Raw genomic sequence first — 18,563 nt, 5'->3', positions numbered from 1 at the left:
GGAATGATTTAACTCGTTCGACATATAAGTTGGTGCTTTGTTCACTGTATTTATTTATTTATTTTCTACATCATAATATTTTTATTATTTATTTTCTCCGTTAGAATACTTATTTACATAAGTTGGTGCTTTGTTCACTATATTTATTTATTTATTTTTCTACATCAGAATATTTTCATTATTTAGACATTACACTTGTGTAACTGCTTTATAGATAAAAATTTCCACGATTTGCGCCTGAATGTGATACAAACGATGGCCCGGAACTTTCCCATAACAATCGGGGGATCCGAATATCATCATAACAATGAAGAATTAGAATTATGAGATGCAAAAAGATTAGAGGTCGTTATCTATCTTTATAATCGATTGGTGTGGATGGCAGTTTTCCTCAGCACAGCGGAAGATCTCTAGGAGGTGACTGGAGACTCAAAAGAGCGTCAGGTCCATTGTTAACCACAAACACCATGGCCAGCCCCCATGTTATGTGCACGTCCAAGTGGCAGTGCATCACCCAAGCACCTGCATTAACAAGTAACGATCACCATAATTACCACTATGCGCAAAGTATGATCCATAATTCAGGACAACTAGAGACGACACCAGTACAGAAGGAAAGTGGAATGGTGTGAAACAAGTTAAATGCTCACCAGGATTGTCAGCCACGAATCTTATTGCAGCCCAGCCATTGACTGGAACGTTCACAGTGTTGCGCATAGGAGGATCCACCAGGTTGAACTTCTGAGGATCGGTTTGTGGATTATAATTGCCAAATCCTGCTCCCACTATGTAGAAGTCATAACCATGGAGATGGATAGGATGGCTTTCACCCGCAAATATATTCGTTCCTTGAAGAATTACTTGCACCGTCGAGTTATATTTAAGAACTTTCACTCTTGTGGCTTTCACAGGGGACCAGAGGCCTCTGCTGATGTTCTGTGCGGTATAATCAAATCCCACGGAAGGGTTATCGGGGAAGTCCGCGGAGAATACTCCTTTAATGCCAAAATGCTGAGCTTGAAGGATTGAAGTGGTTGGCAGGACAAATGATACATTATTCACACTTGCTGCAAATCTTGATCCGTTGGGACCTCCACAAGACTGCCCTAGGCATTTGATCAACCCCAAACCGATGGTGTAGAAAAGATTCTCCTCCACACTCTGAGGAACGAAGACTGGGTGGTCGCGTGAGGCCAAGCTTCTAAGACCATTAGCGAAGGTAGTAGCAGTCTTGGTGTCGTTATAGAATGGAAGATTAGGCATCGCTGGACCTGACGTGGTAGAGCTCCCCTCGTATTTTAAAATGGCAGTGGTTGTAGTGTTATCGAAGGGAATTCCTTGCCCACTGGAATATGCTCGAGCAGCCATGTAGTATCTACCCGTAGCCTGATTGGCAGTGACAAGTACGTCTGTTGTCTGGCCGGGGCCGAGCATCAGAAAATTCGTCTGAAAAGGTTTCGTATACAAAGCATCCACAGCCACGACCGTCATTGTGTGGCTAGCGATGGAGAAGAATAGGTCAGTATTGAGTGCAGCATTGATCACCCGTAGAAGCTTAGTTTCCCCAGCTTTCATCGAGACGCTAAAGGTATCTGCAAGTTAACGATCGTTTTCCTTTAGCGGCCACTCATTTTCGAGCTTACTAAATTCGGAAATGGATGCATTAATGTAGAGGCAGAAATGTACCTGAACTTGAACATTGGTATAGGTCTCCTGGTTGTCCATTTATAGTAAACGCATCTGAAACGTTGGGGGCAGCTCCTGTTCGGGTTGCTTGGTTCACAACATCCATAGGATTCCTATTCCACCATTCTCCTGTGAATGCAAACAGGGTCAAATATTTGAATCGCATTACAACTTAAATTGAAATGAAGCACAATTATTATTTCTAACAGAGGAACATGAAACAGAGAATAGTGCGCCAGTATACCTAGAAGAATGGGAACCTGGCCATGGGGCCTGGTAAAGGCAAAGGGATAAGTAGTGTCCAGCCTTGGCAAGATGATCAAGGCTCCATAGACAGTAGCTCGAAGCCATGAACTGTGTGCATGCCACCATAGAGTCCCCTCTTGACCAGTGATGGTGAATCTATATGTGTAACTCCCCCCTGGGCGAATGGGGCATTGGGTTATAAATTCAGGCCCATCAGCCCACCCTGTGCGGAATTGGCGAACTCCATGCCTACAAATACAAGCATAAACAATTTATTCCTTTTAGCATGCAAAACCAGAGATTCAAGAGGGTACTCTGATAATTAATTACCAAGATTAAGATGCATTAACATCAATATGATCTACTACTCGGTGGGTTAGAGACGTACCAGTGAATTGTAGCGTTATATTGCGCTTTGTTGTACACTTTCACTATAAGGGTGTCTCCGTTACTAACATGGAGCGTTGGACCTGGGAACTGTCCGTTCACAGTGATTATATTGTGTGTCCCACATAGCCTTTTCACAGGTGTAGAACGAAGCTGAATTTTGAGATTAACCAGCCACAAACATCATGAGTATAACAAGTGACGAGTTGACATGACTAGTGCATGTGACACATACTCAATGAACCGAGGCAACTACTAAAAATTTCCAAGAGAAATTAGTGTGTAATTCTTATGGAATAATTTACGATATATCAATGTTATTGACAGAACGGCCATGAAGTGCATCCATAAAGCAATCAAATAATACCAGAAAAATCTCCCGCAATATGGCTCCTTTTTCTACCAAAATATAATATACATTTTACATGGAGAATATTGAAGGTGGGAAGACATACAACGAATATGTGAGTGTGTAGCTTCGCCGAGACCATAGCAGTGAACAAGGTTAGGCATATGACCATCTCCACAAATCTGGCTGCAAGTGGCTGCGCGGACAGATGTTGATTGAACGCCTCCATTGCCTATAGATTGACTCACCAGAACGATCTGAACTTGAAACTGCACAGAATGGAATTGACAGTCGAAGAGGGAGATAGGCGTGGATCACAGAATTGCCGAGATCAAGTATTTATACACGTAAATTATCAATTGAACTCAGTTCAGTTCAATTTGGTGATTGGTCAGTATTTGAGTTGTTAAAGTCGTTATAAAATGGCAGAAGTTGGTGAAGCTGAAAGTCGTCGTTACACATGGCTAAACTCGGTGAACTTAGGCCCTGAACTCCAGATTAAAGATGAAAATACACTCCTCGGTCGACGTGTACCGCACTGGAAATGCCGTTGAACAATGACAGCACACCAGGGAATCAATCATCTGACCTGCAATCCATTATATCTTTCGGTGGAGTCAATCCATTATATCTTTCGGTGGAGTCAAGACGTTGTTCCCTTCCATTCCATAAAATGCTAATGTTAATCATTTGTCCCAATTATATCTTATGCACAACATGTGCGAAGCAAGCAAAGCAACAACGAACGATTAAATCATGCTCCGAATGAATAATGTTACCAAACATTTGCCCCCACCTTAAAATGTATACCTTAGATTGTCGTTCCATTCCTCAACATAACATTTGATCACGGTGTTATTAATTTGTACCATGTTTCTGAGATTTCGAATATTTTGACTTTGGTTAATGATATGGAATACCAAGATCCGTTAAGAAAAAGGGAAATTTTCAAATGGGTGCGTTGTTCTTTTCCAGCGAAATAGAATTTCACTCGCTTCATCATACATACGTCGTCATTGCATCCTCAAACACGGATTATCACAAATCCAATTTGATGTCTGTATCAAATATTAAAATGCATCTCTTCTTCACGTTCTTCTGTTCTTATATGTGTCATTTTGACATTTGTATTAAGTAAATATTGATACGCATTTCTCCGACTAATTCCCATGATTCGAGGTGTTATATATTTTTTGAAATTGGTTATCATTACAGATGCCCACACTCATTCCTCTTAAAGTTACTTTCGAAATTTGCACTCAAAAACGTTATGGCTATCCTATTTTTACTTCAAAGATTGTAAGGAAAGTTTGTGTCACGAATACCTACCTTTATAGTGAGTTAAAAAATCTGATTAATTAACGTGTTTGGTTTAGTACACATTGAAATATCTGTCAGTGTCCTTTTTTTAGGTTCATCATAATAATTATTAGTTTTTAGTCGATTGTGTACCAGTAAAGCATTCAAAAGAATCATGAAACGATCATTATGAATGGTAAAGTAAGAAGTAAATAATTTGATATAATGCATGCATTTAATTTGGTTGGATGGAGAAGGAATTAATATAATTTTTTTTTTAATGTTTTTTTTAAAGGTGGTATTCATGGGATTTGATTTTATGCAGGGTTGCGGGGAGCGGGGAGCGGCTTCCCCTTTCGAACCCGCTCACGAATAACGTTTTTTTGCCAGAGTCTCGGGAGCGTGCTCATGAAATCGTTCTCGCATGGGAGCAAATTTCGGAAGCGAATCCGGGAGTGAAATTTTTGCTCCCCTCTCTTTTTTGCAATTTTTTTGTAGTAACATTTGAAATGTAATTTTTTTCAAAGAAATAAATAATTTTTTAGTGGGGCAGCTTAATTATCAAGCCTATGGCCTTAGTATTGATATTATGATTCATGGTAATGTTAAATTTTTAAAGTAAAAGTGACATTCTCCTTAATATTCATTTTCATCCTTTTACTTAAATTTTTAACATTATCATGAAATGCCCCAGGATGTTTGAAAGTGGTTCCAACCTTATTCAATTTCATATGGAGAAAGTAGAATTTTAAATCTCATTCAAAATCCAGTAGACATATCAGTTTTTCAGGATTTCAAGATTGGGGGGATTGCAATGTTTCCATTGGATTTTGTCATGTATGAGGGTATGGAACTCGTATTTAATGAAGAGAACCAATCCCTCTATGTACCTTGATGTTAGTGACATTAGTTGTTGAACTCCTCTATCATGAACCTGCTGAAAATATAACCATCAGTTGAACAAAATCTTGACTTGACATGCTATGTTTTTCTATTTTATGATAATTTAAGTTTGAAGTTTGAAGTCAGCAATTATAACTCATTGGTAATGAATTATGAATATGACGCTTCGTGAAAGTTGAAAGTTGTTCCATTTCATTTCATTTTATAACATTTCATTTCATGTTAGATATTATTTGTTGTAATGGTTACACTTAGCTTACAAGTACAACTTTGGTAATCAATAATCATAAATGTTATATTTTGAATTTTGAAATCTTGAAACTTTAAGATTGATGAATCATGATTCATGAGACTCAATATGTTGTATGTTACTAACTTGTGGAATTGGTTGATAAACATTACAACTTCTAGATGATTGTTGTTATATGGTTCAATCTATGTTTTTTAATATCTAATTCATTATTCTACATGTTTTTGTTGACATATATGCATCAAAATATAAAAATTATATATATTATATAAAAAACGCTCCGGGAATCCCAAACCGAGAGCTTCTGAAAATGTCGCTCCCGCTCTTGTTTCACTCCTGCTCCCCGTTTTCGCTTACGCTCCCAAGTAACCTTGATTTTATGTAATTATATATATATATATATATATATATATATATATATATATATAATTTATTAAATAAAAAATTTTATTGGTATTTTAATTTTTTTATAATATCTATTTTATATAGATTGTTACACAATTCGTCATTAATATTATGTATTAATAAATAATAATAAGAAATAACACAATAAAATGTACATTAGAACCTTGTTTTTTGTAAACATTTTTTTTAATATAATAATAATAATAATAGAAGAAAATTTTAGGGGCCGATAGGAGCGGGAGGTGTGATTCTTGACCTTGTTGGAAAAACTTAGATATAATCAATTTGTGTGGGGATTGGGAAAAAAACTAATATTCAAGTTGTGTATCTTACTCTATGGAAATGATTACAACTAGCCAATTGATCAGAATTCCAGGAAATTATGATATTTGGCTAGTCAATGATGGTCATCCAATGAGTTTGGGAGGCATTATGCTACTCTAAAGAGCACTCCTCTCCAATAGAGGCAAGGATTCTTCTCCAACCCCACCAATTTGTAAGACTGAACTCATGCATGTAGTAAGGAAATTAAATTTCTTAGCAGATTAACTAGCAAATCAAGGATCAAGGATGTTACAAGGAATCTTCTAGATTAACCATAATTAGTCCTCCTTTACCATGAAAACCTAAGTCTACACAACAGGATTAATGTTCCTGGCTAATGGGCAATTAATTATAAGGGACTTTGAATTTAATATCAAGAATCGAATAAGACAACATGCAAGGTAGATTAAGCTATGACTCAAATTGGTTTGGCAGTTGTCTCTTAGGGATCGTCATTGATTTCCTCAGGCGGTGTACCCCTGCCATTTCACAACAAACACTTGAGCAATGTTCTCCTTCTTTCTCTACATGGCATATCACAAATATTATGTTGGGAAGAGGATATTTAGAAATCTATTTAGATCCATTTAATTTGCACTCAGTGGGAGTCCTCTCCACACAGTTGTCATAGCAAGTGGATCTTCCAGTTTCAATCTTCTAGTGATTACACCTTGCAAATTTTGGTTTTGCATTCAATGGAGGAGATGCAGAACATCAGAGCTATTACGATCTGTATTGGTAGTGGGATAGCAAAGGAAATTAGTAAGCTCTTCTGATTTTATCCATCTTCGAGTCTGTTTATGCAAGTTGGTGTATACTCGTGCCATGGAACTTGGAGGCTCTTCTTCCCATTATCCTAACGCAGTGGATGTCAATTTAATCTTGGATAGAGACTTCATTGCATTGGAGAGCATGCAATTGGGATATAAAACAAGGCAGGAAGTGGAGGAGAAGGCTCGTAGCTCATTGTAGTTGATTTTCAATTTGAAGCTTGAACTTATGCAGGCCAAACTTGATAGGTTATAACATGAAGTAAGGATGGAAGTCACAACTATTCACAGTAAGCTAGTAGAGTTGGAGGAATTATATATATTTGGGTTGTAGTTTTATCCAAAGAAACCTCTGATAGAGAAGGGGACAAAGAAGAAGCAAGACACGTTGACCCATGCCTCTGGCCATATCCCAGGTTAATCATATGATGATTGGCATAGTGTTACCAAATTTTGTTTATAATGTACTACTTATACATTCTTCTATTAGTCTCTTTTGTCACGATATATAGCAGTCATCTTTTTATATTTATAGGGAAAATATGTCATAAGCTTAGACTACATGTGTACTGGACTTCTGAATCTATAGTTTTGATAGAACTTGAAGAATTTTGTAAGCGTTATAGCCCATGGTCCAAAATTTTCTTATTTTAATAGAAAACTCAGTGCACACTTTTTTGAAAAAAAATAATAAAAGAAAATTCTATAATTTTTTTTAAAAAGTATTCTTTTTACCACAAGGTATAGAGATGATGGTGACAAAGTGTTTTATTAAGGAAACCCTTGGTGTAAAGGTCATTGGTTCAAAACTTCAAGGGAAAAAATACAACCATCCTAAGGGCTACTGTGGCCCGGGCCCGGTGCCATCCAAGTGATTTTGAAGGCCTAGACTGCCTAAATGCCCTTGAGTTATAGCTACTCAATCCACAGGTTATTCTCGTCATAAAAACATGCTTTTTATTTAATAATTTGTTATATATATCTATATATATATATATATATATATATATATATATATATATATTCTCTTCTTTATATTTAATAAATGCAAAATTAAAATAAATCTATGTTAATATCATTATGATATAAAACTAATATAATTGCAAATAATAAAAAATAATTATTATCTAAGGATTTAATTTATATAACTAATTTGATCACATTGTTTAATTCAAATTATATATATTATTTAAATTTTTTTTTAATGCACATAAAGTTCAACCTATCTCAAATATATCAAACTATTCAATAAGTTAACACATTCACTAAATGTGAATGTGAGATTGGAGGTGTGAGGCCATATTCAATTTCTAAGGAAAAATCAAAACAAGTTTTTCTTGGAGTTTGGAGATGGCTTCTCACAACCATGGATTATTTCAAGATCTCTCCTTGGCTCAAGAGAACCATATAGAATTTTTGTTTAATTTTTAACCATAGGGGACACCAAAAAGATCGTAGCCTAAAGACCCCTTTGCAAATCGAATCCTTGGGAGGATGAGAAGTATTCTTTCTCAATTTTCCAAACATATATGTTATCATGTTTTAAGGATCAACAACATGGTAAACTGAGTAGTTAAGCTATCCGTCGAATCGTTGATCAGTTTTTATTTTCTCTTATTCCATAAAGTTCAATGGTTCATTAAGGTCTTCAGTGCGGTGATGCAAGAGTATCACTCCACATTTTTCTCCAACAACTTTTGTAAATATCCTATAGTCAGTTGTGCTTATGTGTCCTTGGGCGAACATATATCACTGTTTGTTTTCTTTTCTGTTTGCAAATGTGTCCCTTCATAGGACAATTGTTCACTTTGTTAATACTCAGTTTCTAGAACCAAGTCTCATTGTCAAATTCGGAAAGGTTGTTGTTTCCGGCATACCCATGTTTTGTTAAATGATATTCCTTCTTTATCTTGTTAAATAATTCTATGTAAGCGGGGAACCTCGCCCGCGTGAGGAGAGACAAGCAAAAGAAATGAATGATCTCAGTTATGTCTAAAAGGCTTTGTTGTAATTATTATTACTGTCGTACTTTCATTTAAGTGTCCTTTTGTGTTGAGAAGCCCTGCGCAAAAGTGATTTCTGTAAGGTGAATTTATACAGTGATTTCTGTAAGGTGAATTTATAAGGTGAAGGCCAGCGAGGGAACAAACTGTTTGTTTTGAGTCTTGTGCAATTTACCTTATGTTTTAAATGGACGCCAAATTATTGAGTTTAAGAATCACTCCTGTATTAAATTTATTTTTCATTGAAGTTCCATATGACTGTAATTACAACAATTAGGTAAGACCATAGTGTATGGCTCGATCCCTTACCAATTATCGAGCTAAGGTGAGTCCCAGATAGAGTCGACCAATGGAATTTGAGTCCCATTTAACGAGAGATAAAAAAAAATTGACCGTCGAATAGAGGGTCTTTGCCAAAGGTGGAGTCAAAATTAATTGTTCCGCGTTTTATTTTTGCTTTAGTTAGCATTGTGGACTAGTGGTCAAATATTTGCCTCCGGAAATTCTTGCAGGAGTGATCTCGATTAATCTTGTCTGACCTATGTGAGGTCTTGCAGAGTAGTCGGGCGTGGAACAATGGGTGGCGATGTGAGGATTTTGGGAACCCCGACCTAGTCTCAAGTCCAACCCCAACTTTTGCATAGGTCACGAACTAGTTGGAACTAGTTGGAACTCAGAGGGAACTATAGTATTTGCTATGGTGGTCAAGTGAGGGAGTTCTGACTCCTGATCGATTTGAAAAAAAAAAAATACCGTGAGATTTGGAGGTTGCACGTGGTTTCTTCGATCAGTGGTATTTGAATATTTTTAAGGAAATCAAAGGGTTGTAGGAGAGCTCGTTCCATGTAGGCATCATGAAAAAAAGCTTGGGAAATCAATTTTATTTAGGCTTCGAATAAAATAGTCAAAGAGGGGCTATGACTGTGAAATATTGAGACACGTAGACATAAAAAAATTCCCTCTTAAAATTGAGCTTTGAGAAGCATGGATAGCCAAAAACGAGGAGGTATTAATTATATTTTTGTGGTTAAAATTTTGGAAGAAGAAAGAAAAAGACCATGCTATGCTACATTATATGTGGTATCAGAGCATTTTTTTTAGCGGCTCTGAAAAGGCTTGCAACTTCAAGTGAATTTGAAGAATTTGTTGAGAGTGTGTTGCAAATATGCCACCGAGAAGAGGAAGTCGAGAAGGGCATGGAATGGATGACCACTGGAGATTGGAGCTGAGGTGTATCTAGGCAACGATGAAGGTTGTGGAAACTACCCAGAGACGAGGACTTGGTGGAGGAGACATCAATGAGAGTGAGGATATGAGTTCTAAGGAAGAGGTAGAAAGAACTCAATGAAGGGAGGAACTAGATGAACAACTGTTTAAGATGATCACCAAGGTTGGGTCTAAACCAAAAATGGAAGCGTCGGTATATGAAAGGAATCTAAGTGTGGAAGAGATGCTGGATTGGATCAACACTCTGGATAAATATTTGTATTATGAGGACATTGTGAAGGAATACAAGGTTAAGTATGTTGTGACTAGGTTAAGAGGACATGCAACACTGTGGTGGGATGAATTGCAGGGAGACCGAAGAGAAAAAGGAAAAGAAAAGATTAAAGTCTAGGATAGGATGGTGGCTAAATTCAAGAGAAAATTTATGCCCATGGATTACTAGTTGAATCTATTCAGGTAACTACAAAATCTAAAACAAAAATTCATGACGGTGAAAGAATATACAAAGGAATTCTAGAGGCTTAATATAAGAGTAGGGCATATAGAAGAACATGTGGAGAAGGTGGCGAGGTACATAAATAGCCTGATATTTGAAATTAAAGATGAAATCAATCTCTTACCCATGAAGACTATGGAGGATGGCTATCAGGAAGCACTTAGGGTAGAAGAAAAGTTAGCTAGGAAGCAAAGCCAACATAGTAAAGGAAGGAGTCTAGCTAGAGGGAAAGGGTCTCTCAATAGGGTAAGAGCTTAGAATCCAACAGAAGAAGTAGGGATTTCAAATTACCAATCTCCAAAAAGAGGAGAGTCAAGGGGTGGAAGATTTTTCCCAAGAGGAAGAGGCAGAGAAAGGGAAGTTAGATGCTACATATGTGGATAGATAGGAAATCTATCATGGAATTGTCCTGGAAATAAATACATAGGTCAGAGAGAAGCACATGTTGCAGGAGCTAGGAAGAGTCAATAGAAATAAAAGTAAAAGAGGAAACCCCCGAGTTGGGTGAGTCTCTAATGCTGAAGAGGATTCTAATTAAAGGAGAAAAGGTGAAGCAAGAGCCATCATAGTTGAGGAATTTTTTTAGAACAATATGCAAGGCTAAAGGAAAATGCTTCAAAGTAACTATTGATAACAAAAACACTGGAAACTTGGTTTCTGTGGAAATGGTGGAGAAATTGGGGATGCCAAGGATGGCACATCCCACTCCTTATCGGGTGACCTGGCTGCAAAAGGGGATTCAAATTTTAGTCAATGAACAAAGGAAGGAGTAATTCCAAATTGGAAACTACAAGGATGAGGTGGTGTGTGACATTATTCCTATGGAAGTTTCTGATGTCTTAGTAGGCATCATGTGGTAGTATAATAGAGGTTCTATTCATGACAGGAGAAAGAACACCTACTCTTTCGAGGAGGATAATTGCAAGAAAATGTTGTTACCTGTTGTGCTATTCAACAACCCCGCATTTATTAATAGTAGTAGTTAATATTACGTTAATAAATGGGGACCCTTTAAAAAATCCCTCCAAAAATAAACTTAGCATTTAGGAATTTCTTTTATTTTTAGAATAAAGCAAGATATCAATCAAACCCCCTTTTCAAAATAGCTACTAAATTCTTTCCTTCCCACATATCGCATGATTAAGCATCATAAAAAAACCTTGCTAACCCACCAAATCTAGTAAAAAATGATTAAAAGAGGACTCTATGCTTTATACCTTGAAACTATCATATTTTTGACGTTAAGTAGGTCCTAAAGCTTTTCTCTTCAAAACCAAGTCTCGCATTGCATATCGCTGTTTATGAAGAACCCATCTTAAAAGGTTATCTCTAAACAAGCGAAATGTGAAATTGTGATGGCATCATAACCTTTATCACATCTCATTTTGAAGCATTCAAAAGAACACCGCAAACCTATCAGTTGATATTGCGAAATGCGATCAAGACCCAAAACCACTCCTTCAATACATTACTAACAAATGTTTAGGTCTGTTGCTTATTAAAAAGGGTATTTACATAGAAAAACCTGACAAGTAGCTATGTTTTGAGACAATAAAAGAGCGGCTCGCATCTCTTATCTCACATGTTTCCTTTAGGTCGCATTGCAAATCAAAAAATTTCCATTATCGCAATTCAAAGACTCGCCACCCTAGAAGATTTCTTCCCAATTTACGATGCATACATTTATGAGCATTAAAGCTAAGGGATAATGAAGCATTAGTGGGCATTTAGTAAGAGTTAACTGCATTTATGTGTGAAAAGCCATTTAATGTGATATGATACCTTCTTATATGCGTTCGAATAAAACTCCTTTTATCACCTTTACACGTTATCTGCATTATTTCATTTCATGTTCATTTTCATCTTTGTGTATCTGAGAGCTGTTATTCTTCATTTTCAAGGAAAATCCACAGAGCAAATCTTTGGGAGCTATGGTGAAGAAAGGAAAGGCAGTTGTCTCTCAGAAGTCAGAAATGACTCCTCTATTTATGGATACTACATGTAGTAGAGAGGGAGGAACCTCTACGTGGGAGGCCATGTCTAATATACTATAGGAAGATCAGCGAACGATTCTGGAAACAAAGGCTACAGGTCAAGAGGTTATGGGACATTTTACGCCAGATAAACTCCGGTTGATGTACTACCTACCAGAGCCACAAGTCATCTACAACAAGTAGTTCGTCGAGAAGTTTGCCAAAGAAAATGAGGACCCAGCACACTGCACCCGGACCTGGTCAAATAATGAGGGAAAAATCAAGAAAGACAAGAACGATGTGTACTCTACTGCATCTATTTGTCCCCCTCATAGCTTTGTAGCGGCCATGCTATGTAGACTATTTGGCAAACCCGATAGTACTAAATTCTCCCTAGAATGGCTACCATTAATAGATGCAGCTGTAAACACAACTATAATGATTTAGGCACAGATTTTGTCTGATAATTTAGCAAAAACAATAATGGAGTATAGAAGGAAAATAAGTGTTGCTTCGAGGGTTTACCCTCCATTTTTTATGAGCGCCTATGTAATGGATGCAATTTGTTTTGGTTCAAAATTTCCTATCATGGGATGGAAGTGGACTATCCAAAATCCACTTCCCATTCACATATACCATAAAGACATGTGGGAATCTCACTTTCAACCACATTTTTTCAAAATTTGTCATGGAGTTATGCTCCCTATCCACAAAAGGCTTTATAACCGAGATGCCCCCAGGTTTTCCAAAGAAGCCGAGGTAGATATCCTCCTAGTGGCTAGATGGTTTAGGGAGGAGACATTTACATATATCAAGGTATTTGGTAGCATTACCTCCCCCCATGTCCTCCCGTACTATGTTCCAGACAAATTGATGGCTAGAGTGATAGCCTATCAAACAGTTAGTGAGGGAGGGAATGAGAAAAACATTAAGGAAGCAAAAAAGGCCATTTGGCCTACATTCCCTTTGCAGTGTGGAGCATTTTCATTGCACGACCTGGGCCATGCATTTAAAGAAGTAGAGATTATGTTATCTCTGCAATTACCTAAATTCCCTGGAAGGCAATATGACCCATTCGGCACTATCAAAGACTTTACCACCATGGTGAAAATAAAAGTATTCAGTAATGAGGAAATTGGATTTGATGATGTCTTTTCGTAGAAAAAACACCTTCACAGAGGTGAAGCATATGGCACAATTACTTTTTGACCATGAAGATCTTGAAACCTTTTACGAGTACAGAGAAAGGAGGCTAACAAAGGTCCCATTGGACCAATTATTGATTGAACCAATAAGGGAGCCTACTCCCAATGTAAGTCTAGAAGGAGATTCCAAAGGAAATTCTAAAACTGATTCTGGAGCAGAATCCCAAGAGTAATCTACCAGGAAATCAGAGAAGTCATCAGAAAATGGGAAAAGCAGAAGAAGGGAGTTGGAAAAAGATACAACCCAATCTACAGAAAAGACAGTTATGTTTTAAGACAATAAACTAGCAGCTCACATCTCGCATGTTTCCTTTAGCTCGCATCACAAATTGTAAAATCGCTATTATCACAATTCAAAGGCTCGCCACCCTAGAAGCTTTCTTCCCAATTTATGATGCATACATTTACGAGCATTAAAGCTAAGGGATAACGAAGCATTAGTGGGCATTTATTAAGAGTTAACTACATTTATGTGTGAAAATCCATTTAACATGATATGGTATCTTCTTATGTGCATTCACAAGTTATCCACATTATTTCATTTCACGTTCATTGTCATCATTGTGTATCCGATAGCTGTTGTTCTTCACCTTCAGGGAAAATCCACAGAGCAAATCGTTGGGAGCTATGGTGAACAAAGGCAAGGCAGTTGTCTTTGAGAAGTCAGAAATGACTCCTCTATTTACGGATACTACATGCAGTAGAGAGGGAGGAACCACTACGTGGCAAGCCATGTATAATATACTGGAGGAAAAGTAACCAAGGATTCTGGTAACAAAGGCTACAGGTCAAGAGGTTATGGGATCTTTTATGCCAAATAACCTACGGCTTATGTACCACCTACCAGAGCCACAAGTCGTCTACAACAACCAATTCATCAAGAAGTTTGCAAAATAAAATGAGGACCCAGTAGACTGCACCCAAACCTAGTCAAATAATGAGGGCAAAATCAGGAAAGACAAGAATAGTATGTACTCTATTGCGTCTATTTGTCCCCATCGTAGCTTTGCAGCGTCCATGCTATGTAGACTATTTGGCAAACCCGATATTACTAAATTCTCCCTAGAATGGTTGCCATTAATAGATGCAACTGTAAACGCAACTATAATGTATTGGGCACAATTTTTTTTTGATAATTTAGCAAAAACAATATTGGAGTATAGAAGGGAAATAAGTGTTGCTTCGAGGGTTTACCCTCCATTTTTTATGAGCACCTATATAATGGATGCAATTTGTTTTGGTTCGAAAATTCCTATCATGGGATGGAAATAGACTATCCAAAATCCACTTCCCATTCACATATACCATAAAAACATGTGGGAATATCACTTTCAACCACATTTTTTTAAAATTTATCATGGATTTATGCTCCCTATCCACAAAAGGCTTTATAACAGAGATGCCCCCAGGTTTTCCAAAGAAGCCAAGGTAGATATCTTCCCAGTGGCCACATGGTTTGGGGAGGAGACATTTACATATATCAAGGTATTTGGCAGCATTACCTCCACCCATGTCCACCATACTATGTTCCAGACAAATTGATGGCTAGAAAGATAGCCTATTAGACAACTAGTGGGGGAGGGATGAGCAAAACATTAAAGGAAGAAAAAAAGGCCATTTGGCCTACATTCCCTTTACAGCGTGGAGCATTTGCATTGCACGACCTGGGCCATGCATTTAAAGAAGTAGAGGTTATGTTATCTCTCAAATTACCTAAATTCCATGGAAGGCAATATGACTGATTCGACACTGTCAAAGAATTTACCACCATGGTGAAAATAAATGTATCCAGTAATGAGGAAGATGGATTTAATGACATCTTTTTGCAGAAAAACATATTCACAGAGGTGAAGCATATGGCACAATTACTTTTTGACCATGAAGATCTTGAAACCTTTTATGAGTACAGAGAAAGGAGGCTAACAAAGGTCCCATTGGACCAATTATTGATTGAACCAATAAGGGAGCCTACTCCTAGTGTAAGTCTAGAAGGAGATTCCAAAGGAAATTCTAAAACTGATTCTGGAGCAAAATCCCAAGAGAAATCTACCAGGGAATCAGAGAAGTCATCACAAAATGGGAAAAGAAGAAGTAGGGAGTTAGAAAAAGATACAACCCAATCTACAGAAAAGACAGCTAAGAAAACTTCAGCTAGCAAATAGGATGAGATCCATTCCACCTCCACACAGCCAATAAAACCCTTGGTGATTGATTTAGAGGAAGAATGGGACAACTTTAATAAAAGGCTCAATACAGAGGAACAAACGACAGAGTTGCAAACTCCACAACAGAAAACAACTCAAGAAATTACAACAGAGGAGACTGTAAATACTCAAGAGGTAGAGCACATCCCTGTTACTCCCACCTCTGAAATAGTTTTGAGAATTGAGGAGATTCCCCCTCTAGATGTGTTTTATAGCCCACAACACAAAGCTATTGTTAAAAGATAAAGGAAGGAAAGGAAATTGGATTCTACAACTGTTACTATCCTTGATAATGAACCAATGGATGTTGTCTGGAAAGACTCACCCATCAAACCGTCTGCCAACCTTACTCAACTGTCATAGTTTGCAGGTGCCTATGCTACAATGACCATCGACAAACCAACAGAGGTGCAAAATGTTGCTTAAAGAAAAAAAAGATAAAATTTTGTCGCTTGAACAACAATTACAGTAAGAAAAATCTGATTAGTAAGCAGAGATACAGTTAGCTAATATACAACAAGAGTTTGAGAAGATGCAAATAAAATATCAAACCAGCTTAGCAGAGAAGGAAGTGCAAATACAAGGAATAATTGATCTACATAAAGATGATCCAAAAATTGATCAGTTTATTACTGAAGCACTCAGCCTTAACTCCTAGCTGATGCACCAAAAAGAACTATTATGCTAGAAGATTTCACAATGGAATTCTTATTGTGAAACAAGCGACAAATTGACAAGTCAAGTCGTGGAAATGAGACTTGAATATGATGAAATATTGAAAAAAGTCTCTGATTTCATCACTTGGCAGAATTCAGAAGATGGGAGAAAAGCCGACTTGCCTAAACTGGAGGAGTCACACAAAGAAATCTTATTTGAAAACTGGGATTCTCAGGTTAGAGAGGAAGAAAATGCAACAACAGATGCGAAAGTAGTAGCAAACAATGTTATCGAAAATATTAATGAAAATTTACATAGCACCAAACTTGTGGCAGAATCCATTCCAGGTTTTCTTCCTAATGTAAAACAGCTTGAACTACTGTGGAGACAGGAAACAGAAGAAAAAGAAGAAGAAATTAGGCAAATGACCAGGTTAAACTGGGAAGCATATTGGAGACATTTAGTGAAACCTCACACCCACTGGATGATCCTACTATGCCTAACCACTTCTACGCAAAAAATGGTGCCAGCACTAACCGATGTCGTGTTCATTGGGCAGTTGAAAGCTAAAATCGGCCAACCGACACAGCTCAAGCCCATGACAGACATTTGCGATCTAAAGGATCAAATGCAGAACAGTTGGTCACCATTCTCATTTCTATTTTGTTTTCATTTTGCATAATTTGAGGAAGGTCGTTTAAACCTCCTCAACTATTTTTGTAGTAATCTATTTTTAGTTTTATAGTTTAGTATTTAAACCCCTCTCATGCATTTAGAGAGGGGTCTAGAAATTTTATCACAAACAATCTTCAAAATATGCACTTATGTCGCTTTGAGGAAGTTCTAGTGAAATTAATGGAACAATATTCATTTATATTTTATCTTGCATATTCTACTGAAATTGCACTTTTGTACTCTTAGATGGTGTTGGATGGATTGAAAGTAGATCAATATTGCTGAAGCACATGAGTAGGACGTATTATAAATGGTACTTTTATCTCGTAATTATTTTTACTTATGTATCAAGCAATAATTTCTCTTCAAGTTGTTTATGTATGAAAGTTTGAATCTTGGTTAGCATTATTGCACTTCTGTATGATGATGGCCTATATTTTATGCTGAATACATGAATAATTTCTTATGCGATATATATTTCACAATCGTTTCAGCTAACTTTTTATACAAAATGATTATTGTTAAATGATTTCATTTCTCATTGCAATTGAATGATCTTTATTACCAATTGCTTTTAGACATTATTGTAGATCGCATACTTCAATTTATTCCTAGGTATAGTCATAATTAGATAGTGTTTAAATTAGGATAAAATGCATGTGATTATTAGTTTAGATTAGATTACTTTTAGCTTAAACATTACTCCAAAATATCACATATCACCCCATCAGCACAATCATAAAATAGATTGGGAAACTGGTCCCATTATCCCTAGTCGGAGCCACTACTCCAAATGGAAAAGGAGCTACCAACCAAGGTCCGGACCGGGTGGTTTTCCCCCATGTTGAAGTAACAATTTTCGAGGCTTCAACATTTTGGCAGTAGAAGCAGGGCCTAGCTATGAATGTAAAGTAAATCCAAATCAACAGGCCATTCTAAGAGTAAAAATCCCTCACCATCACCTCCAACTTCTTGAAAGAATTCCAAATCCCCTAATCCTAAGCGAGAAGTTGCAAATAAAATTATAGAACTGACTGTTGAAATCCAAAACAAGCTAGATCATTCTTCTTCTACTGAAGCCCCTGAACTCCAATCTTTGATTCATAAATTACAGGGGATTTCGTTATCTCAAGAATAATCTGAGTTATCACAAGATAATTTTACCTCTCAGTTTACCCCATCTCAACGGTTAACTAGAGCACAAAGTGAAAAGCTTGGAATCCCTCTATTCGAATTCCCTCTGCCAAGCCGTAAGAAAGCTAAGAAAACACCATCCGAATCTCACAGCGAGGTTCTTTCATCGACACAATCTTCATCTTCATTCATTCTGTCTATACCATCACAAGATCAATCATCCGCCTCGCCACTCCAGATCGTGATTCACACAGGTACAGGAACTACATCTTCCTCTACCCAATCACCTTCAACCACTGCTACACCTTCTCCTACTCACATACCAGCAATGGCACAGAATCCTCCAAGGCCATGGACAAACCCAGGAGCT

At 37.1% G+C, this 18,563-nt stretch overlaps 1 protein-coding gene across 1 annotated transcript; it reads right to left on the bottom strand.

The window, feature by feature from the left end:
• Window positions 1-203: 203 nt before the first annotated feature.
• Window positions 204-2,897, bottom strand: LOC149193387 (laccase-12-like). The gene is made up of 6 exons (XM_089406624.1): window positions 2,775-2,897; window positions 2,321-2,472; window positions 1,931-2,181; window positions 1,687-1,815; window positions 651-1,592; window positions 204-522 (listed from the first exon to the last, which is right to left on the bottom strand). Exons 1-6 carry the CDS (start codon window positions 2,895-2,897, stop codon window positions 392-394), a joined length of 1,728 nt encoding a protein of 575 aa, XP_089262750.1. The 3' UTR covers window positions 204-391.
• Window positions 2,898-18,563: the final 15,666 nt, after the last annotated feature.

The sequence above is a fragment of the Pinus tabuliformis genome, chromosome 2_2 (genome assembly GCF_031772625.1).
Source record: "Pinus tabuliformis cultivar Carrire ecotype Pingquan chromosome 2_2, CPIR1, whole genome shotgun sequence".
Lineage (NCBI taxonomy): Eukaryota > Viridiplantae > Streptophyta > Pinopsida > Pinales > Pinaceae > Pinus > Pinus tabuliformis.
This window is presented reverse-complemented; position numbering and strand designations above follow the sequence as displayed.

Bases quoted from the DNA above. Each gene is read 5' to 3' on its own strand.
- LOC149193387 (XM_089406624.1), bottom strand. From the start codon at position 2,897: ATGGAGGCGTTCAATCAACATCTGTCCGCGCAGCCACTTGCAGCCAGA. The intron at 1,816-1,930 runs GTATACTGGCGC...TTGCATTCACAG, and splicing joins CCAGGTTCCCATTCTTCTAG to GAGAATGGTGGAATAGGAAT. The intron at 1,593-1,686 runs GTACATTTCTGC...GTTAACTTGCAG, and splicing joins ATACCAATGTTCAAGTTCAG to ATACCTTTAGCGTCTCGATG.